This window comes from Odocoileus virginianus, chromosome 29 (assembly GCF_023699985.2).
Source record: "Odocoileus virginianus isolate 20LAN1187 ecotype Illinois chromosome 29, Ovbor_1.2, whole genome shotgun sequence".
Taxonomy (NCBI): domain Eukaryota; kingdom Metazoa; phylum Chordata; class Mammalia; order Artiodactyla; family Cervidae; genus Odocoileus; species Odocoileus virginianus.
Window position 1 is genome coordinate 6,598,710 of NC_069702.1, and position 21,559 is coordinate 6,620,268.

Genomic DNA, 21,559 nt, shown 5'->3' on the forward strand with positions numbered 1-21,559 from the left:
TGTCACCAGGCTTTGCCAGATGTCCCCCGGGGGCGCAATGTTATCTTCACTGAGAAGCACTGCTCTAAGCAAAATGAGTGTTTGTGTGTGTCTGCTTGAAGGTGAAATGTTAATGAAGAAACAAGACAGGAAATATAATCTGATTTACGTTCAATGATTCAAAAATTCCTGTTGTATTAAAAAAAAAGGCAGCAGTGAATTCAGAATAGCAATTAGATCAACTGCTACCAAATTGGGACTCTGTGAGATTATTATTAAGTTCTGCTGCATTTGCAATGAGGTTGGCTTTAAGTCAACATTCTGGTGCAAATTTACCTGCTAACAACAGTGCTTAGGATAGTGTTGACAAGCCAAATCTTAGAAAAATGTAGGGGCATTAAGACAGATGAAAAAAGTCCATCGTGAAGTAGTTTATATTGCACGGTCTTAAGTCGTGATCCTCTGGTCTTAAAACCTAAGCAAAGCAAAACAAAACATTGCACGGCTTAGCTTTCACGTGGTAGCGGTGGATTTGGTACAGGGGGCCGCCCTGAGATCTCAGCCCCGGGGATGCCGTGGTTCAGTCTGTTGGGCTGATGTCCCCGCTTCCCCTCAGTGTTGGATCAAGCATTGTTTACTCCTGCGCCCAGAGACTCCCTTCCTTCCCTGAAAAGATTCTGGGCGACCGAGGCCTGCCCTCTCTGTCATCACTCCCAACTCAAAGGAGCTTCCTATTCTGTATTAGTTTTTTTAAGTGGATCATTTTTGAATTTGTTACAATCTTGTTTCTGTTTTCTTGTTTTTTTTTTTTTGTTTTTGGATGTAAGGCATGTGGGACCTTAGCTCCCCGACCAGGGTTTGAACCCCCAGCCCCTGCACTGGAAGGTGAAATCTTAACCACTGGGCCACCAGGAAAGTCCCACTATTCTGTCTTGATTCACCTCTCATGAACCTATGGGATACTACAGGTTCACGAGTATCCTGGTTTCTCTGGCTTTTCTGTTAGAACCGCACTCGGGGTGGGGACAACTGTTCTATTTGGAGATGTGCCCTGGATGACCCTCCTCTGTCTCCCTGGGATGAGGGGGAGAGGGAATGGAGATACCCAGAGGAGGCTTCCTTCCAGAAGCTCAGCAGGGAAGGGAAGGAGGGGGACAGATCGGGGGTTGACAGGGGACCTCGGTTTACTTTAGGGTGTGGTTGATTGGCGCACTTGTGATTGATGGGATGGAGTATCCCATCCCATCATCTCTCAACACTCCCACTCTCTTTCCCTCCCCTCTCCCACCCGCCCCTTCCACGGTTTTCCCTTTTATTTTCCAAGTCATCAATCTTTTCTGGGCTGGCCGCTTTTCCCACAGCTGACAAACGTGCTCCAATCAACCACACCCTAAAGTAAACCATGGTCCCCTGCCCACCCCCGATCCCTTCCCTGCTGAGCTTCTGGGAGGAAGCCTCCTCTGGGTATTTCACTCTCTCTCCCCCTCGTCCTGGGGAGATGAAGGAAGGTCATCCAGGACACATCTCCAAACAGGACTGGTGTCCCCACCCCGAGAGTGCGGTTCTAACAGAAAAGCCAGAGAAACCAGGAGAAACTCTGGAAGGGAGAGTCAAGTGACTGTCAGCTGAGTTAAAAGGAAAGTTCCCTATCTCAGTCCACATGCCAGGAATATAAAAGCTCAACAGGACTGATTCATAAGGAAAAAACAATAACGCTAAGATGCATAAAAGTCACCCAGCAATATTACACAACTGTTGTTAGTTTTGGGGAGTCAGGTTGATGAGTATGGGGTGGCATGACAGGTGTGCATGATAAAGGAGTGAAGGTCATTATCACAAAGCTTTCTCTATTTCTAAGTCAAACTTCATTTTTGTGAAAGACCAGGAGAGTGGGATATGACTGAGCAGCTGAACAACAAAAAGAAGCATTTATTTTGGAAAGACTTTAGAATCCAGAAGTTTCGAGACCTATCTGGAAGGACTCTGGTCCTGCTTCAGCTTCCATCCTGTGAGGTCCCATCTCACTCTTCACTTGGGACCAACTCTGATGCTCTTTCTTTTTATTCTCTCTAGTCAAACCATCACAGGCTTCCTAGGTGTCTCAGTGGTAAAGAATCTGCCTGTCAGTGCAGGAAAGGCGGGTTCAATCCCTGGTCTAGGAAGATCCCCAGGAGAAGGAAATGGCAACCCACTCCAGTATTCTTGCCTGAAAAACCCCATGGACAAAGGAGCCTGGTGGGTTACAGTCTATGGGGTCGCAAAGAGTCAGACTCAACTTAATGAATGAACAATGACAACAAATCAAGCCATCATCAAGTCCTGCCAATCCCTTCTTTCAAGACTTCGTGTGTGCGTGCTGAGTCACTTCAGTCGTGTCTGACTCTTTGTTACCCTGTGGACTGTAGCCCGCCAGACTTCTCTGTCCATGGGCTTCTCCAGGCAAGAATGACTGGAATAGGTTTCCACGCCCTCTTCCAGGGGATTGTTCCAATCCAGGGATTGAACCCGAGTCTCTTGTGTCTCCTGCATTGTCAGGAGTATTCTTTACCACTAGCGCCACCTGGGAAGCCCTCAAGCTGCAGTGTTGCTTTAATTAACTCCTTCCTCCCATTTCCTCTGTGGGTCCCCAGCCTCATCCCCTCCCTCCTGGGCTTTCCGGGTGGACTTATCTTCTGCTTTGTAGGGTTGCCCTGGCAGCTGATCTCAAGCCTAGCTAGGAAACAGTGAGTCCTCTGGTTCGAAACATGCAAAAAAAAAAAAACAAACATCACAGTGGACATTGTTCCCTTCCGTATCCTGTGTATCCATACTCTGCTTAATGGTATTTCTTTGAACTGGGTTGATCAAAAGGTTCATTTGGGTTTTTTGTAACATCGTATAGAAAAACCTGAATGAACATGAACTTTTTGGCCACCCCAATAATTGTCTCTCTCATCTCCCAGCTGGATTTAAGGCTCCCGCAGGCAGGGCCATACACATCGCTCTTTATACATGGCTTCCAACGTTCCCCTAAACTCCTGGCTCAGCATCAGACCCTCAGCTGGCTCTCCATGATCAACCAATTTGGTGTTGAGTCATCAAGGGATATGTGATCATTCTGAGAGTCTCTGAACATTTTCTGAAGCGCGTTACCCTCTAAAGTTAAGCATCTGATAGCACTGGAATAAACAGATGCTCTTAAGGTGATTTTTTTTACCCTCCTGAAGTTGCCTGCAATTGTTGAACCTTCCCTTATATAAAACTTGCAATCATATGGAAAATTTCCAAATGATACAATATTATTTCTAGGCAGTCAAATACAATATTCTCTCAATTAACCGGTATCTGTAACCGGTACTCAATCATTAAGTAGAGAAATACAAAAATATTTTAATAACTACACAGCTGTAATTGTATTTGTGGACTTAATGTCAATTACAATGATAAACATTGGCTGCCTGGAATACCATGTTGTGGAGGAGTCTGAAGTTATATCCAGACTCAGTGGGGGAAAATAAGCATGTTCAGCTGTCATTTCTGGCAAGGGTGGTGGACAAGAATGAGAAATTTTTGAGTCAGTTGTAGTGAGGTGGATGAACCTAGGTCTGTTGCACAGAGTAGTAAGTCAGAAAGAGAAAAACTAATATTGTATATAAAATCTAGAAAAATGGTACTGATAACCTATTTGCAGGGCAGGAAGAGAGACACAGGTGTAGACAACCGACTTGGGGACACAGTGGGGGAAGGAGGGGGTGGGACGAAGGGACAAATTCAGAGAGTAGCATCGACAGACACATATTACCATAGGTAAAAAAGATAGCTTGGGGGAATAGCTACGCTGTATAATACAGGGGGCTCAGCCCAGTGCTATGTGATAACGAAGATGGGTGGGATGAGGGGCTGGGAGGAAGGTCAAGAAAGAGGGGATGCACGTATACAAAGAGCTGATTCACACTGATGTACAGCAGAAACTAACATAACATTGTAAATTACCCTCCAATTGAAAAAAAAAAAGAAATTTCTGAACAAGTGGTGGATAAGGATTAGTGATTTCTGCATGGGTGGTAGATGGCAGACAACAGTACATGTGCCGTGTATTTGCAAGCCTAATTAACGTGCCTATTAGGATCAAGAAACAGAATCTGTCAGCAACATGAGAGGCTTTGCCGGAAGACCAGCAAGCCTCAGACATTAAAGTGGGTTGGATTTGTCTTGTTTTTCATTGCTGTTGTTTCATCACTAAATTGTGTTCCACTCTTTTCAACCCCATGGACTGTAGCTAATGAGGCTTCTCTGTCCATGGGATTCTCCAGGCAAGAATACTGGAGTGGGTTGCCATCTCCTCCTCCAGGGGATCTTCCTGACCCAGGGATTGAACCTGCGTTTCGTGCACTGCAGGTAGATTCCACTGAACTACCAGGGAAGCCCAGTGGGTTGAATAGTGTCCTGTAAAAATTTATGTCTACCTGGGATCACAGAATGTGACCTTAGTTGGGAAAAATAGTCTTTCCAGGTATAATTAGTTAAAGATCCAGATGAATTCATACTGGATTAGGGTGAGTCCTAAATCCAACAGGAGTGTCCTCGTAAGAGACAAAAAAGGACACACAGACAGAAGGCCACGTGGAGATGGAGGCATCGTTTGGAGGGATGCTGCCACAAGCCAAGGAACACCTGGGGCCACCAGGAGCCGCAGAGGCAGGAAAGCTTCTTCTCTAGAGCTTCTGGAGAGAGCATGGCCCCACGGACACCTGGATCTCAGACTTCAGGGCCTTCAGAACTGCGAGAGAGTAAATGTCTGTTGTCTTAAGTCACCAGATTTGTGGTGCTTAGTTATGGCAGCTTTAGAAAATGATAATAGATGCAAATAAATATTTGCTAACACTGGCCTTTAGGCTAGTGGGGAGTTTGATTTATTTTGGGGGGATCCTAGCATCTGTACCACCACCCCTATTAAAATGATCTGTGATGACAGAAATTGATTTCTCTGGTATATTATGCCAGAATCTTGGTACGGCATAAGGTTGAAGTTCTCTAATGAAAGAGCCAGAGACCTCTCTACTCTCCCTGCTCCCTTATCCCCCCATCTTGTCCTGAGACACACACTTGAGCACTGTGGTCAATTACTCTGCCCACATTTTTGGGAGCCAAGCAGGGTAACAGATCTTTTCTGCCAAGACCTTAAGACGTGCCTTGACCTTCTATTGCCTTTGAGAATCTATCAGGACACTAGTGTAACCAATGGACAATTTAAAACCATCTTGCACCTGTGATGAGCAGAAGTTCTTGGGACAGCGACTATAATTAAAATATGGGGTGGGAAAAATTGGGAGATTGGGACTGATATATTACACTTTTGAGGTGTGTGTGCTGTCTGACTCTTTGCGACCCCGTGGACTGTAGCCCACCAGGCTCCTCTGTCCATGGGACTTCCCAGGCAGGAATACTGGCGTGGGTTGCCACACCCTCCTCCAACAGATCTTCTTGACCCAGGGATCGAACCCACATCTCTTATGTATCCTGCTTTGGCAAGTGGGCTCTTTACCCACTGAGCCACCTAGAAGCCCATACACTATTGCTACTATGTGTAAGATAGACAGCTAATGAGAACCTACTGCATAGCACAGGAAACTCTGCTCATTGTTCTGCGGTGACCTAAAGGGGAAGGAAATCCGAAAAAGGGGCTACATGTATACGTAGAGCTGATTCACTTTTCTATACAGTAGAAACTAACACAATATTATAAAGCAACCATAGTCCAATAAAAATTAATTTTAAAAACTGGAGAGAAAATTTTAAAAAGGTACCTGCAACGTTAAACTCTCTGGCCAGTTGAATATTTGCAAATTGAAAATCTGTCCAAAGTGAACTCGGAAGTCCGCCCCGAGCGGCCGGCTCTCTGTCCTGGATACCTCCTTGTTGTTGAAGGTCACCTTTAGGAACAACGAGCGTCTCTTGACGTCTTCCCTTCGCAAGACCTCCACCCTGCAGAGTGAGACCATCCAAGGGTGGGTCAGTATTCATGTACTAAGTATAAGTGGGGTGGCTGACACAAGGGTGCTGAGCAGAGTAGGGTACCCTGGAGGTGACGCTCCAGTTGCTTCAGTCTTCACGGAACCAAGGCAGCCACAGGTCTTGCAGGGCTTGATATAATAGTACGTGTGATGTGAAATAAGAGGTACTGGAAAGCCTACAGGTGATTTAGAACTGTGGTCCAAGCATCGCTGTGCTACAGTCTTTTAAATTTTTTTCCAAGCAAGCCTCACGTTTGCACCCAGCAGTTTAAGTAAAAAGAATCACATTATTTGTCAAATGGAGTGAATTCAGACCATAAAAGCTAATAGTGGTTTATGTTTGGATGTGATGTTTTATCCTAAAAAAATATCATAGCATATTGTAGCAGTTGGGTCAAGTCAGCTTTTCCAAAATCCAAACTTTTTCTTACCAGTTTCTGACAGTGAGTCACTGCTCTTTGGCTGAAGGGAACTAAGAAAAGTTCCTTATTTTTAAAGGTTGTTTGAATCTCAGTAGAAGACAGGAGGTATCCTAGCAAGCATATCATTCTTATAGACAGGAAGTTAAAAAAAAAAAAGTCAACACCTTCAAGAGCGTTCTTTAAGTCTACTTATTTATTTGTAGAGATGCCCACTCCAAATGCCACTTATTGCTTAAATCAATAGTAACTCACTCTGTTAAGGATTCGAAAAGGTGAGAGCAGAAAAATCCAAAACATAATCAGGGTTTTTTGAGTGTTATTTTTTTAATATTATGGTTATATATATACACACAGCATAATACTTACCATGTTAACATTATTTAAGCAAACCATTTGGTGGCCTTAAGTACATTTGCAATGTGATGTGACCAACCCCACTATCTTTCTCTAGAATGTTCTCATCACCCCAAATAGAAATTCTGTACTCATTAAACTGGGAGAGTGGGTTTAACTTTTTACATCTCTATAATGTAGGCCTTGATGGACATGCGTTTTGAGCAAGCTCTGGGAGTTGGTGATGGACAAGGAAGCCCCGGTGAGCTGCAGTCCATGGGGTCGAAAAGAGTCAGACATGACTGAGTGACTGAACTGAACTGAATTTAGGCCCATTCCAGGTGTGAAATTGCTCAATTATTTTTCCTATAAAAAACATTTGACACCATCTCAAGAAGTATCCAAGACCTCCAAAGACTTCACTCTGAGTTTTTTAAAAAGCTTATTTCCAATAACCTCATGCCAGTAACAGACCTGAAACACCTCCTTCTTCTGCATGGCCCCCTCACCTGATGGCCTGATGAAGGGAGTGGATTATAATCACTGACTCAAGGAAACCTGGTTTATAGTCCAGTGAAAACTCAGAAACCAGACAGAGATATACATTTTTGGTCAAAATGGGACGCATCATCAAAGGCTGTAAAATCAAACCTAAATTTTCCCTTTAAAAGACATACCATGGGGACTTCCCTGGTGGTACAGTGGATAGGAATCCACTTTGCCAGGGAGAGGGCATGTGCTAGCAGTGATCAGAAAGGACAGATAAAGGCTCCAAAGCAGAAGGCATGCAGGCAGGCACTGTGCAGAGCATTCCTTACAGGCAGCTTCAGGTAGGGAGCTCCTGTGGGGCCAGTGGGGATGCACTGAGTGGGTGAATCATAGGGAATCACCAAAATCTGGACAAATACCTGCAGTTGCTTATGGTACAAGCTACTACATGGCTACAGAGAGTTTAGGATTCTCCTGACCATTCCATGCTGGCCAGGCGATGCATACTCCATATGCTGCACATGTGTGTGTGTGCGTCACATGTCAGCCTCATTCATGGTTGGAGCATCTGCTCACCTGGGACACTGGTCGTTGGGCGTCACGCTCCCTGCCAGGCTCAACTCTGGGACCAGCGTGGGCTCCCCCGGCCTCCTCCGGCTCTGGGCTGCTCTCTCTCTCACCTGCTGCTCTATCACTGCCCTGTCCACGGGCTCTGGAGGGACGGGTTTCTCAGGCTCCTCCCCGGGACCTGGCTCCTCCCTCTCCTCATCGGCGGGATGTTCTTCGATTTCCTGTTTCTTTTTCTTCTTTCTGGCCCTCTGTTGGGTAAGAGGCAAAGTTATCTCAAGTAGAAATTTTGGAATTTCTTTGAAAAGCAGTCTTCAGGATCAGATAGGCCTGGGATGCAAATCCAGCTTTACCCCAATCAGTTGTGTGCACTTGGGCAGCTCACGAAGCCATCTGACCTCCCTGCACCTCAGTTTTCTCATCCACAAAATGGGAACAATCATAGGAGATTTTTTTTTTTTCCAGAGCTGTTGAAATGAGATCTCGCCTGGAAAGCACTTATCACAGTGCCTGGTCCCTATAGAGAGCTTAAAAAAGTTGGTTATTCATGTGATCAGTTCTAAAGACCAAGGATGCATCTTGAAATTAAAGTAAGGCTTGTGAGCAGAACTGGCCCTGCAGGTCCCCCTGATCTTTTGTTGATTTTTATTTTTAATTGAAGGACAATTGTTTTACAATTTGGTTTTGGTTTCTGCCACATAACAATACAAATCAACTGTAAGTATATATATATCTCCATATATCCCCTTCCTCTGGGGCCTCCTTCCCACCCGTCATGTACCCTAATGTTCAGTGCATCACTATTTACAATAGCCAGGACATGAAAGCAATCTAAATGTCCATTGACAGATGAATAGATAAAGATGCTGTGGTACACGTATACAAAGGACTATTACTTAGCCACGAAAAGGAAGAAATGTGAGTCAGTTGAACTGGGGTGGATGAACTTATGCCTGTTACACACCGTGGTCTTTTACTTATTGTCCCTGGGTTCAGTTTTGCAGGGACATGTGTACAAAGCTACACAATTTTCTGACAGAAACCCAGAAGCACCAATACCCTACATTCAGTGGTATAAGGTGTGTACAAGGCTTAGCACAGCGCTCGACACATTCATGAGTGATTACTGTGTTTTACTTTATTTGCTCGCTCAGATAGCCACAGCCTGATACAGAGACCTGTTTTTGGAAAAAGCTTGCTCTGGTATCCGCTGGCTGGGTGACATTTTCAACAACTGCATCAACCAGTTGGCCCTCTCATCCTTTCGTGCCCTAGTGAGAGGGCCGGGGGAGGCAGAGAAGAGCGAGCAGGGGACCCCAGTCTGCCTGCCCAGTTTCCCTCCCCCTGCCCCAAGCTGCCTCCTCCCAGACGCCCCTGTCGTCCAGGGCAGTTCTGTTCAAGGCTGTTCACAGACCTGGGCTTTCTTCCAGGCTCTCCACTGCTGCCGTGCGGCTCTGTATGCTTCCATCTTCTGTTCATACTCTTCCATGTCCTCCTCCAGCAATTCACTTATCTCGGCCTGAATTTCTGCTTCATATGCTTCTTCATCGGCTTTCTGGTCAACTTTTTCCCTTAAAATAATTTACAACACCCTAGGTGTTTCTTGAAATTAAGTGACAGAGTAATAATAACAGCAAATACATTTTCTGTGCATGCTATAACCTAATAAAACAATGTTTGAAAAAAGCTTACTTTCTCAAAACAAGTTTCAAGGGAGTATTTGTAAACCTCTGGAACTCTCGGAGGGACTTCATCTCTTTCCAGACTTTTATGATGGTCTTAAGCAACATTCGATCTTTTTCTTGTTCAGCATCACGCAGTTTTCTTGTTTGCCTAGGAGATATAATACACGGATATGTATTTAAAAGTTATTTAGGTGTGTTTGCAAATTAAAAATAGAAACTAATAACACTACAGTGATTGTACAATTAATTTCATAACTATGACATTTCTTACATACTAGAAAACCAAAAATATGATTGCAAATTTGAAGTCAGTAGGATGCTGGTCTGTTTTGAGAGGCTATTTAATTTTGCTTTCTTTAGGAGAATCTGACTTCAATTAGACTAAATTACCACTTAAAATTCTCATTCATACTGTGCAGTCTTAAACAAACAGCCAGCTTTGAAGTTGTGAAAATAAAGGGTCCAGTAAATATAGTTCTCAAGGACTAAATTATTGTAAATAGGAAAGTATGTTGCTGAACCAGTTAAGAACTGGTATATTAAAGTCTGTCTGTGTTAGTACAAATCACAAGTTCTACATTTAGGAGATGAAGTAATGTTACTACGTGCCTTGGCGAGTTTTTGGTGCTGACTAGGTTAGCAACATTTTGGCTTGATTTGTAGAGGCATCATTTGAAAATGCTTTCATTCTTATTGAATGAAAATAATACTTTATATATTTGGGAATTATTTAATGCCTAATTTTGCCCCCTCTATAAATAATAGCCCAATACAGAACCCAAATGTGCTTCATTATGCTATTAATTAGTTAGTGGATAAATTAATTCAATTTTTTTTCCTCTTGAGCAAGCACCCGATGTCATTGCAGGGGATTCAGAAGCACGTAGGAGATAGGAGGTGTCTGTTCTCAAGGGGCTTCCCTGGTGGTTCAGACAGTAAAGAATCTGCCTGCAATGCTGCAGACCCAGGTTTGACCCCTGGGTCAGGAAGATCCCCTGGAGAAGGAAATGGCAACCCACTCCAGCATTCTTGTCTGGAGAATCCCATGGACCGAGGAGCGTGGAGGGCTACAGTCCATGGGGTCGCAAAGAGTTGGACATGACTAAGTAACTAACACTTTTACTTTCTGTCCTCGAGGAGTTTATAGTTCAGCTCAAGAGACAGACACACCCATAAAGGACTGAAGCTCATTCAATCGGTATCACGCAAAAGGAAGATGGTGGAAGATAACAGCCAGTTAGTTATTGGGTAGCCAGGACTGAGGACTCTCGGAAGACCTTAGTAAAGCTAGAAGGCCATGAACTAGAATAAGACTCCTTTTGGACAGCTAGGGAGTTTGGGATGGACATGCACACACTGCTGTATTTAAAATGGATAACCAACAAGATCCTACTGCACAGGGAACTCTGCTCAATGTGATGTGGCAGCCTGGATGGGAGGGGAGTTTGAGGGAGAGCGGAAGCATGTATATGCATGGCTGAGTCCCTCTGCTGTGCGTCCGAAACTATCTCAACATTGTTAATCAGCTACGCGTGTGTCCCTGCTCAGTCACTCAGTCGTGTCCCACTCTTTGTCCCTGAAAAACAAAAAGCACTTCATTTCTGAAAAATTCTATCATCTGAGTCTTCAGTGATCATTTACTCAGGGTTTTTGTTTGTTTGTCATGTTTAGAGGTACGTTCGAAGACCTCTCCATTCGTCCCCTTCTTTCCCTCCCTGGAGGAAGAAACTGGCCTGTGTGTCTTTTCTATCCCTACGTGACACAGATGTGTGTGTACCTGGAAGACATGAGTGTCATTCCACGTGGCCTTTAGGTTTCATGACCTGTATCACACAGCAAGCACCCTCTTCCAACTGGATTTTTTCACTCCACACTATTTTACCCATGATACACGCAGGCCTAATTCAGTCACTCTAACTGTTGTATGGATGTTCACTGTAAGACTGAAGTTGATGGGTTCACTCTGGTGTGGGGTTATTTCTAGCTTCTTGCTCTTGTGAGTGATACTGTGGAACCCTTGCACACATCTCCAGCATACAGGTACCCACAGCTCTTTGGCGTGTCTTAAGCAGAATTGCAGGGTTCTAACTCATGGGCATTTTTCAACTCTTTGTTCATTTCCGGACAAGACACTCTCTCAGAAATGGTGGCTGTAGTAATATTTGTTTACATCAACAGAGGGTGCAAGTTATCATATTCCGCTCCCCCCAACCACTTTCCCCCATCCTCCATGCCCCCACCTTCATCCTCATTCTTTTATTGGGCTTCAAATTTGGTGTTAATATGATGGACATATCTCATTTTTTCGTTTGACGGTGAAAGTGCTCGTGGCTCAGTTGTGTCCAACTCTCTGCGACTCCATGGACCGTAGCCCACCAGGCTGAACTGTCCATGGAATTCTCCAGGCAAGAATACTGGAGTGGGTAGCTATTTCCTTTTCCAGGAGATCTTCCCCATCCAGGCATCAAACCTGGGTCTCCTGCATGGCAAGCAGATTGTTTACCACTAGCGTCACCTGGGAAGCCCATTTGGCTGTAATGTATTCAGTGCATTCAGGAAAAACTGAAAAAACAAACTCTCAACAAGTACAGGGGAAAAAGCAGCGGTTATAATCATAGACTTTACTCACCGAATCTCAGATTTATATTCATTGATGGTTTTGGGGGTTGTTTCAAGAGTCTTAGGAGTTTTTGCTGGATTAAGGCCCATCTGAACAGCATTTCTTAGAGCGTGGAGCTTAAAGAAATGTAGATTGAAGTTTTGAGTTAGAAGCTCTACTCCTCACCACAAGTGAGGTGCTTGGACCCACCCATTTCTCCAGGGTAAAATGACACCTGCAACCTCAGACAGGCATCATGTAGGATGACGCAAGGGATGTGCAAGCACTCAGACATCTCCACGCTTCCACTGAAGTGAACTTTGACAGAAGTATTGCCTCTAGTCTTTACTTGTGTAGTTTATTTATTTTTAATTGGAGAATAATTGCTTTACAATATTGCGCTGATTTCTGCCATCCATCAATATGAATCAGCCACAGATACACATATGTCCCCTCCCTCTTGGACTGTGTGTCCATTCTTGTTCTGTGGTCCAGACCCATCTGCTCATGACAGGTACTTCTTTACTCTAGTGTCTCAGAAACAAATTTTCTTTCAAGAGAGAAGGAGTCTCTTCTGAAGTCTGGACACAGAATAATATTCTTGCGATACAGAACATGAAATTACAGACTCATAAGAGCAGATATTCTGGCCATATCTCTTATTTGGGCAGTAAGTTTTTAAGAACAGGGCCTAAGACTAAAATTATCTATAATCAAGAGTATCCATGAATATTCCATGGGACAGTGTCACATTAGAAGTAAATCCAATATGGATAGCCATTTTCTTGAGCATCAGTTGAGACAACTGACTTTTGTTTAGGTATCGTACTGGGGGAGATTAACATGCAACGATAAGAATGTCTCTGAGGACCAAGAAATCCTCAAACTATGAACGATCTCAGCCTCTGAGATCACAAAGGCAAGATGCAGCCTCACATCTTTCATCTAATACCCATTCGAGGTGGGTGAGATCATTTGCTCGGTTTGCACAAATGGTTCTCTAAGCCAAGCGTGTGCCACTGAATTTGCACACATTAAACATACATTGTCTTAGATTTTCTTGTGCCTCTAGGTAGGACAACACATCACATCCCAGACAGAGGGAACATGAAGGAGGCCTGTGAGCCTTTGCTCCTGATAGGCATTTGTGTTGTTTGGGCTCCTCAGGAGAACCAACCCCATCAACAATTGGCACGCAAGAGATCACAGGTACCTTATCAGTGAGAAATTTTGCCTTGTTCCTCTGGCGTCTTGCGAGGTACTGGTCATACAACTGGGCCAGCTTGGCTGCCAACACATGCTCTCGGCTAAAACAGGGGTGATGCGTGAAGATTAACCCCGAAATATCAATGTCCAGTTGGAAATTCCCAGGAGAGTCCCCAGATCCAATCAGATGCTGACTTCTGTGGATGTATTTTACTGCCTGCCAAAGAGAGCAGAGTGTAGGGGAAACAGGGTCAGGCACTTCCTAGTTCCTGATCTAATGCGCAGTGGGAAAGTCAGGCGCAAAGTCCCTTCTACCCTGATCAAGCCAGGAGGACCACGCTCCAGTCCCTGTTCCCTGGAGCTTTCGGGGCCTGCCCTTTTCTGAACACCACTTCAATCTTGCTTTCCTAGGTCTTTGAGCGTTTATCTCCACTGAGTCATAGCCCTAATCTTTGTCATTCTACTATCTCATTTCCTGGAACTCTTGGTTTTTGCAGCTGGTGACCTTGAAATTCTTTTAATGAGAAGAGCATAGATTCTAGTCCAAACTGATCATACTTGGATCGTAGAAACTCTTTCCATGTGGACAAGTTTTTAGTTTGCAGACAACAGCCAGAGACTAACTTACTGAACCGAGCTTCGTGCTGGCTCTTGTTTTCCTGGGAAGAAGAAAATTAGTCTGCAAAATAACAGAGCACGAGGGAGGTGGGGCAGCTGGGTGTGCAGAAAACAGGAGTGGAAATTTCCACTGGAACTTTCCTGGCTCACTCGGTATACAGTTATATCAACCTCTGGGTTTCTTCATTGAACTCACTAAGACACTCTATGTCGATCACTGCTGCTCTTGGGGAAATCTAGTTTTGGAGGTTGGGAGTTCCAAAACGGGGAGGTGACCTTTTTGATTTTGTGTCTTCATGTTCTCTCCTTGTCATGGACACTGACTAGAGTCAGGATGTGGGGTTTCACACTTCACTCGAGCCTCCCCTTTGTGGAGAGGAACTTCTGGAAGCTATTTATGTTATCTGGAAAAGATTCAGCCAGTTCACTTCACTTCAGTCACTCAGTTGTGTCCAACTCTTTGTGACCCCATGGACTGCAGCACACCAGGCCTCCCTGTCCATCACCAACTCCCAGAGTTTACTGAAACTCATGTCCATTGAGTCGGTGATGCCATCCAACCACTTCACTCTCTGTTGTCCCTTTCTCCTCCCACCTTCAATCTTTTTCAGCATCAGGGTCTTTTCAAATGACTGAGTTCTTTGCATCAGGTGGCCAAAGTATTGGAGTTTCAGCTTCAGCATCAGTCCTTCCAATGAACACCCAGGACTAATCTCCCATCCAAGTACTAACCAGGCCCGACCTTGCTTAGCTTCCGAGATCAGACGAGATCAGGCGCGTTTAGGGTGGTATGGCCGTAGACAGGACTGATCTCTTTTAGGATGGACTGGTTGGATCTCCTTGCAGTCCAAGGGACTCTCAAGAGTCTTCTCCAACACCACAGTTCAAAAGTATCAATTCTTCAGCGCTCAGCTTTCTTTCTTTTTTATTTTTTTCATTTATTTTTATTAGTTGGAGGCTAATTACTTTACAATATTGTAGTGGGTTTTGTCATACATTGACATGAATCAGCCATGGAGTTACATGTATTCCCCTCAGCTTTCTTTATAGTCCAATTCTCACATCCATACATGACTACTGGAAAAACCATACCTTTGACTAGATGGACCTTTGTTGACAAAGCAATGTCTCTGCTTTTTAATATGCTGTCTAGGTTGAAAAGATTATGTGGCCCGAATGTTTTATTTACAAGTTATGAGGTTAAATGGCAGCAGCAACTACTCTACTCAGAAGTGAAGCTTTCATCCTTCTTCGGCTGTAGGTAATGTGTTCAGGAGTCTCTTCATTTAACCTTCTTCATGGTATCATGTAAAGATGCTGAACTAGGGACAGAAGTCCTGGATTCCAGGGCTCTGGCTCCACCTCTGAGGATAAAGATTCACCTGGCATTTTGTATGTCACCACGCATTGTATAAGGCTTCCTGGTGGCTCAGATGTTAAAGAATCCACCTGCAATGCAGGAGACCCAGGTTCAATCCCAGGGTTGGGAAGATCCCATGGAGAAGGGAATAGCAACCTACTCCAGTATTCTTGTCTGGAGAATTCCATGAACAGAGGAGCCTGGTAGGCTACAGTCCATGGGGTTGCAAAGAGTCGGACACAACTGAGCAACTGAACAACAACAGCGCATCGTATAAAGTACTTCGTGTAAATCACCTCACTCATTCTGTTAGGGGACCATGGACTGCTACACAAGATCCTACATGTGGGCCCTGGAAGGGGTCCACCTTCGTGCAATAACTCCAGGAGATGAGTGGTTGCCTACCTGTAGTGGGACCTGTTTTTGAGCAGCCGTAGATTAAGATGGGGAAACTGGGACATGAGCTTTATAGCCTGGGGCAGGAAGGATGAAGCCTGAGGTGTGCAGAGGGAGGGATGGAAAGCAGGAGAGGGGACTCCAGAGCTAGAATCTTAGCTCACAAGATCTTAGTGTTCTCCCCATCAGACTAAGCTTGGAGGTCACACCGTGTGTATGTGTGTGGATGTGCATGTATGCGTGGACAAAAAGGCATTCACACTTGTTATACAGTGTGACCTGCTTTTCAGTTACTATTAGTCATTGAAACTGTACCAATATGTGACAGTAATACATACACATGTGAGTCTTCATTTACCAGTAAATTTGTTGTTGAGTTTTGTGTTACTTTCTTTGTATTGATATTCATGAGTAAGGATATATGAGTATATTTCTTTTTCGTCTTTCAATTTCACACTTATTTCCCCCCTAAAAGATTAGTAGACTCTTAATGTATATTTAGGATTTGTGATTTCCTTCAATATGGTATACCCTCCATTTTCATAAAACAATAAGTTTTCTTTCTTAGAAAATAAGTCAGTCTGTCTTTGATGAGAAGACCTACGCACAGATTTTTTTTATTTTTTAAAAATGTTCTTGTGAAACTGGGATGTGTTTTAAAATATGGTAGGCTTGAAAAAAATGGATCAACTATACCTCAGTTGTTGTTCAGAGGCTAAGTCATGTCTGACTCTTGGTGACCCCACAGACTGTAGCCCACAAGGCTACTCTATCCTTCACTATCTCCTGAAGTTTGCTCAGATTCCCATCCCTTGAATAGGTGATGCTATCTAACCATCTCATCCTCTGCCACCCCCTTCTCCTTTTGCCTTCAATCTTTCTCATCCTCAGAGTCTTTTCTAGTGAGTTGGTTCTCTGCATGAGATGGCCAAAGTATTGTAGCTCCAAAATATGCTGAGTCAAATCTCCCTTTGGATTTACAAGGAGGGAAACCCATCCCCACAGGGGTCACATTCCACCAATATTTCATACCTTCCGAAAGCCCTATTTCTGACATTAATATCCTCACCCATCATGCTGCCACAACAAAGGTCCATCTCTTTTCTCTTTCTTTTGGGTAAAAGGATTCAATTATAGCCTACCACCGTGGTAAGGGTTTTGGACCTGCAGGTGGTGACCATGTGTCTTACGATCCCTCTGGCCACCTGGATTAATTAAAATCTTTCCACCTCGCAAAGACTTGTGCCCCTGAGCATCAGTCCAGAGACTTAATGGAAACAGTCCTCTGCAACTGCTTGGCTCCTGCTGCTTCTTGCTCTGCCGTTCCTCTTACCACCGGTTCCAGAGTTCTGGGCTCACTCAGAGTGTGGCCCTCAGGTTCTGAATTGTACTCTGCTCGGTATGAGTAAGTAATGTCGGTAGCATGGTCCTATGTGTGTGCTGTGTGCTCAGTCCAACTTTTTGGACTTCAGTCCGACCTTATGGACTGAAGCCCGCCAGGCTCCTCTGTCCATGGGGTTTCCCAGGCAAGGATGCTGGAGTGGGTCGCCACTTCCTACTCCAGGGAATCGTCTCGACCCAGGGATTAAACCTGTGTCTCTTGCATCTCCTGCACTGGCAGGCTGATTCTTTACCATTAGCCCCACCCACCTGGGAAGCCCACCATGGTCCTGCTTATTTATAATGTTATCATGTATCTCTTCCCCCAAAACTGCATTAGCCCATGTTTAAATGATTGGTGGTGGTCTCTACCTTCATCTCAGCTCAACCAAGTGAAAAAGCTTCCAGGACTCCTGGTCGGCATCGAGTGAGATTGCTCAAAAGACTCCAGTTCTATTCCTATTAGGGAGAAAAGGATCCCTCCTTCCTTATCTTTCTCTTATATCGATTTTCTTGCAGACTGAAAACCATCAGGAAATAAGTACCAACAATTCCTCGTAAGACTATTGTTCAGTCTCTAAGTTGTGTCCGACTCTTTGTGACCCCATGAATTTTAGCCCACCAGGCTCCTCTGTCCATGGGATTTCCCAGGCAAGAGTCCTGGAATGGGTTGCTATTTCCTCCTCCAGGGGATCTTCCCGACCCAGGGATTGAACCCGGGTCTCCTGCAGCTCCTGCACTGCAGGGGGATTCTTTACTGCTGAGCCAATAGTATTTCTAACGTGTATTGTTTTCATTTTGAAATTGTTTGATTCTTCAGTCTTTGGTGGAAAACTGAAAACCTAAACTATCAGAGGCAATGCATGTGGATTATCTATTGATGTTCTCAGTGCATGCCGGGTTGCATGCTGATGAAAGAAAAATTTTAAGGTTGTGCAGAGAAAGAACAATCATTGGTGGAATTAAAGTAAAATGTATGTATTTGCCCTCCCTCAGAAAATAATAGCAACAGAACCTGAATCCAGCCCAGAGCCGGCAGTAGATTCTACAGCTGTTGTTCTGGTCTTCCCTGGGAAGTTTTCTCATTCTCCATCTTCTGGGTGTGTCTCCAGGACATCAGGTTGGGGAGTGTATGTTCCTCTTAAAACTGACTAGTTTGTCCTTGGTGTTGATAATGGGAATCTTGCTACAAGATATGATCTTTTTCCTCTGGCATCTCTGAGCTTACAGTATCAATGTCCTCACCCATGGAAAATTCTGGACTGCCTACAACAGGAGAGAAGTTTCTCCATTCCACAGGAGAGAAGGTTCTCCATTCAAGGAGAACCAGAGGAAAGAGAGGCAGAGAGAGAGAGAGAGAGAGAGAGACTGCCAGCACTGAGTCCCTGGCCCCGGGGTCCCGGCTCCTAAAGCCCCACCTTCATTTTGTGATTCATCCCCAGGTCCTTACAGCTTTCTGAGTCACTAAGTTCTCTCCTGGCTTAAGCTAGTTTGCAGTGGGTTTCTGTCACCTGCAACCCAAAGAGTGCTGCCTACTACAGTTCTTCTAATTTAGTAGAGGACAGAGGGCTCCCCAGGTGGTGCTAGTGGTAAAGAATCTGCCTGTCAATGCAGGAGACACAAGGGATGCAGTTCCATCCTTGAGTCAGGAAGATCCCCTGGTGTAGAAATGGCAACCCACTCCAGTATTCTTTCCTGGAAAATCCCATGGACAGAGGAGCCTGGTGGGCTATGGTCCATGGGTTTGCAAAAGAGCTGGACATGACTTAGCAACTAAACAGAACAACTCCTTTAATATAACCTTTGCTTCTTTCGTAGGCAGAAGCCTGGCCTGTTCTCCATGCTTTGCTATGTTTGCAGCCTAACCCTCTAGGAAATGATCTCGGAAGACTTCAGCCCCTTCAGATCTCTCTCTTCTCTAACTTCTTGGCTCTGTGAAGCAAGATGACCAGCCCCTCTTAGTGGAACTCTTATCCTCCTCTACTTTCCTGTTTCTGCCCAAAGCTAGGAAGCTCCCTCTCTCAAAAGGACTGGAAGGAAGGACTGTGGAAGGACTGTGCTCTCCCCACTGGCTCCTTCCCCAAAGAGAAGGAAGACGGTGTCTGAGTGGAGATTTAGTTGAAGCCCAAGATCCACTAGTCCAAGTTCTTGGCTGGACAGTCACTGGTGGCATCTAGCTGTCCTTACTCAGCAGTCTCCTAAGCGCCAGCTCACTGGTCCTGTGGGTTCTCTGCAGGTACGCCACATGGTGAACTCTCTACACGGGGGACATAATTCATGGGAGAGGGAGCAGGGAGCCCAATCCGCCTTGGGCCCAAGCCGCCTTCTCCTATCCAGCCTCGCCCTTAGCTGTAACTGAGATCTGCATCCTTCTCTGATTCCTGTGCATGTCCCAATTAGCTCAGAACTTCTGAAGGAGACAGATAAGATTAATGGCCTCCCTTAAGATCCTACTCTCCATAGTAATAACTCTTCTATCTTCTAATTTTAGCCCATAAATTTGTGCTTCATTCTATCAGTGTTTCATGCTGAAGTAGATGGATGGATGGAGATGGATGGATTATTAGGTACAAGTTGATACTGTCTAGATCACTAACTATATCATGCATCTTTGTCATAAAGCAAGTAGATGGTAAATCCCTCATGGCCTGGGGCTTGGGTTTATGCCTGCTTTGTAAACCCACTCCTAGGGTCCACATTTCTGTACAGAGTGGCCACTCATTAATATTTGTCTCTGATAACAATATTTTATAGAATTTCACAATTTAATAAAAGGGCAAACACATACATCATCTCAAAACTCATAATGGTCGTATGAGGTAGAGATGACAGTGATTTTTTAATTAAGGAAACAGCTTCAGAGCAGTCAAGGGAACTGCCCAAAGCCACAACTTAGTAGACACCCAGACTCAGATTCTCTGATTCTCAGATTCTCTGATTTGGGTCCAGGTCTTCTCTGTTCATCACCTAACTCTATAGTTCTATAGCTTTATAGGATGATCTTATATCCTCTTATTCTATGTGGCTTTAGTAGTGTCAAAATGTTACACATTTCTAATTACACAAGTTTCTGAAGGAAGCGATCCTTGCTACACTTCAGGAGAGCAAGAGCAATATAATTCAACGTGAAGGAAGGAAATAAAAAAAAAAGACAGGTCTTTCTTAATACACAAGAATTTAAGGAATAAGTACAACTGGATTGTGTGTGTGGGTGTGGGTTCGGGTTCCTAAGTCGTGTCTGACTCTTTGCAACACCATGGACTGTAGCCGGCCTGGCTCCTCTGTCCATGGAATTCTTCAGGCCAGAATACTGGAGTGGGTTACCATTCCCTTCTCCAAGGAATCTTCCTGACCCAGGGATTGAACCCAGGTCTCCTGCACTGCAGGCAGATTCTCTAATGTCTGAGCAACCAGGGAAGCCCAAGTACCTGTGGATATATCTTAGGAAAACAAGGAAACAACAGAGGCTCCAAGACATAGAAACAAAGTACTTGTCAGTTAAAAAATTAAGAAAAACAAAATCCTTGAGGAACAGAAAGATTGTAAAAGAGCATAAATTGCATCATTAAATTCATATAAGTACAAAACTAAAGCAAAAGAATATTGGAAATTGTGGTCCTGGACAAGATGTGTAAGTTGTAAGCTTTGATAATAATGTCGTAATGATAATATAGCAAACGAAAACCATGATATGTTTAAGGGACATAGATTGAAAGTTTAGAAGTGATTTCATAGTAAAAAGTCATTCTATGTTGACCCAAATTAGAAACATTTAAAAAATAATTATTCTAATCTCTAATGTCACTACATGTTCATAGATTTATCTGAAGTTTTAGTAAGAATGTATGATATTAAAGAAATATGTAACCAAAGCCTAGTAATTCTTTTAATTTTAATATAGCTTCTTTCCCCCAGAATATATTTATTTGATAATTTTAAAAAAAGGATAACTAATAAATGTAATCATTTATTGTTGGGGGGAAGAAAAAAGTGAAGGCAGGCAACTGCCTATTCAACACCAGCCGGTCGGCCCTCACTGAGCCCTGTTCTAAGCACTTTGATGTATTATCTCAACCATCTGCACAACAATCCTAGTAGGCAGATGCCATGATTAAACTCATTTTACAAAGGAAGAAACACCAGCGCAGAGAGGAGGGAGGGTCAAGCGAGCCAAACAAGAGGCAGGGCCAGGACTCAAGCCCGGCAGCGTGGTAAGAGCCGAGAAAAATACCAAAGAAAGGATTTGGGAGGATAGACAATCTCCGGTGATATAATACAGAGACAGTGGGGGAGATAACCCTGCCTTATGTGTGAGATGACAGAGAGAAAAGAAAAAGTATCGGGGCAGCTAACCTGGACAAGGGAATAAAGACACTGACCCAACCCTTCCTACCTGGGAAGCTCGTTGCTGATGAGAGAAAGGATTTAAGAAAGGATTCAGTGTGGGCAGGAGACTCAGTCTTACGTAACAGGCTTGCTGTTTGCTGTTTATGTGCAAGATAGGGAATTAGTTAAGAAAAGTCCAAATAGGA

At 44.2% G+C, this 21,559-nt stretch overlaps 1 protein-coding gene across 4 annotated transcripts in view; it reads right to left on the reverse strand.

Annotated features, from left to right (window-relative positions):
- Positions 1-21,559, reverse strand: part of CC2D2A (coiled-coil and C2 domain containing 2A) — a 120,707-nt gene that overhangs the window by 54,300 nt on the left and 44,848 nt on the right. For all 4 annotated transcript variants that reach the window (XM_070458101.1, XM_070458100.1, XM_070458099.1 and 1 more), the window contains 6 exons: positions 13,281-13,490; positions 12,098-12,204; positions 9,476-9,616; positions 9,198-9,354; positions 7,793-8,034; positions 5,766-5,943 (listed from right to left, as the gene is read on the reverse strand). In XM_070458101.1, coding sequence (XP_070314202.1) covers positions 5,766-5,943; positions 7,793-8,034; positions 9,198-9,354; positions 9,476-9,616; positions 12,098-12,204; positions 13,281-13,490 — 1,035 coding nt within the window. The remainder of the gene's footprint in view (positions 1-5,765; positions 5,944-7,792; positions 8,035-9,197; positions 9,355-9,475; positions 9,617-12,097; positions 12,205-13,280; positions 13,491-21,559) is intronic.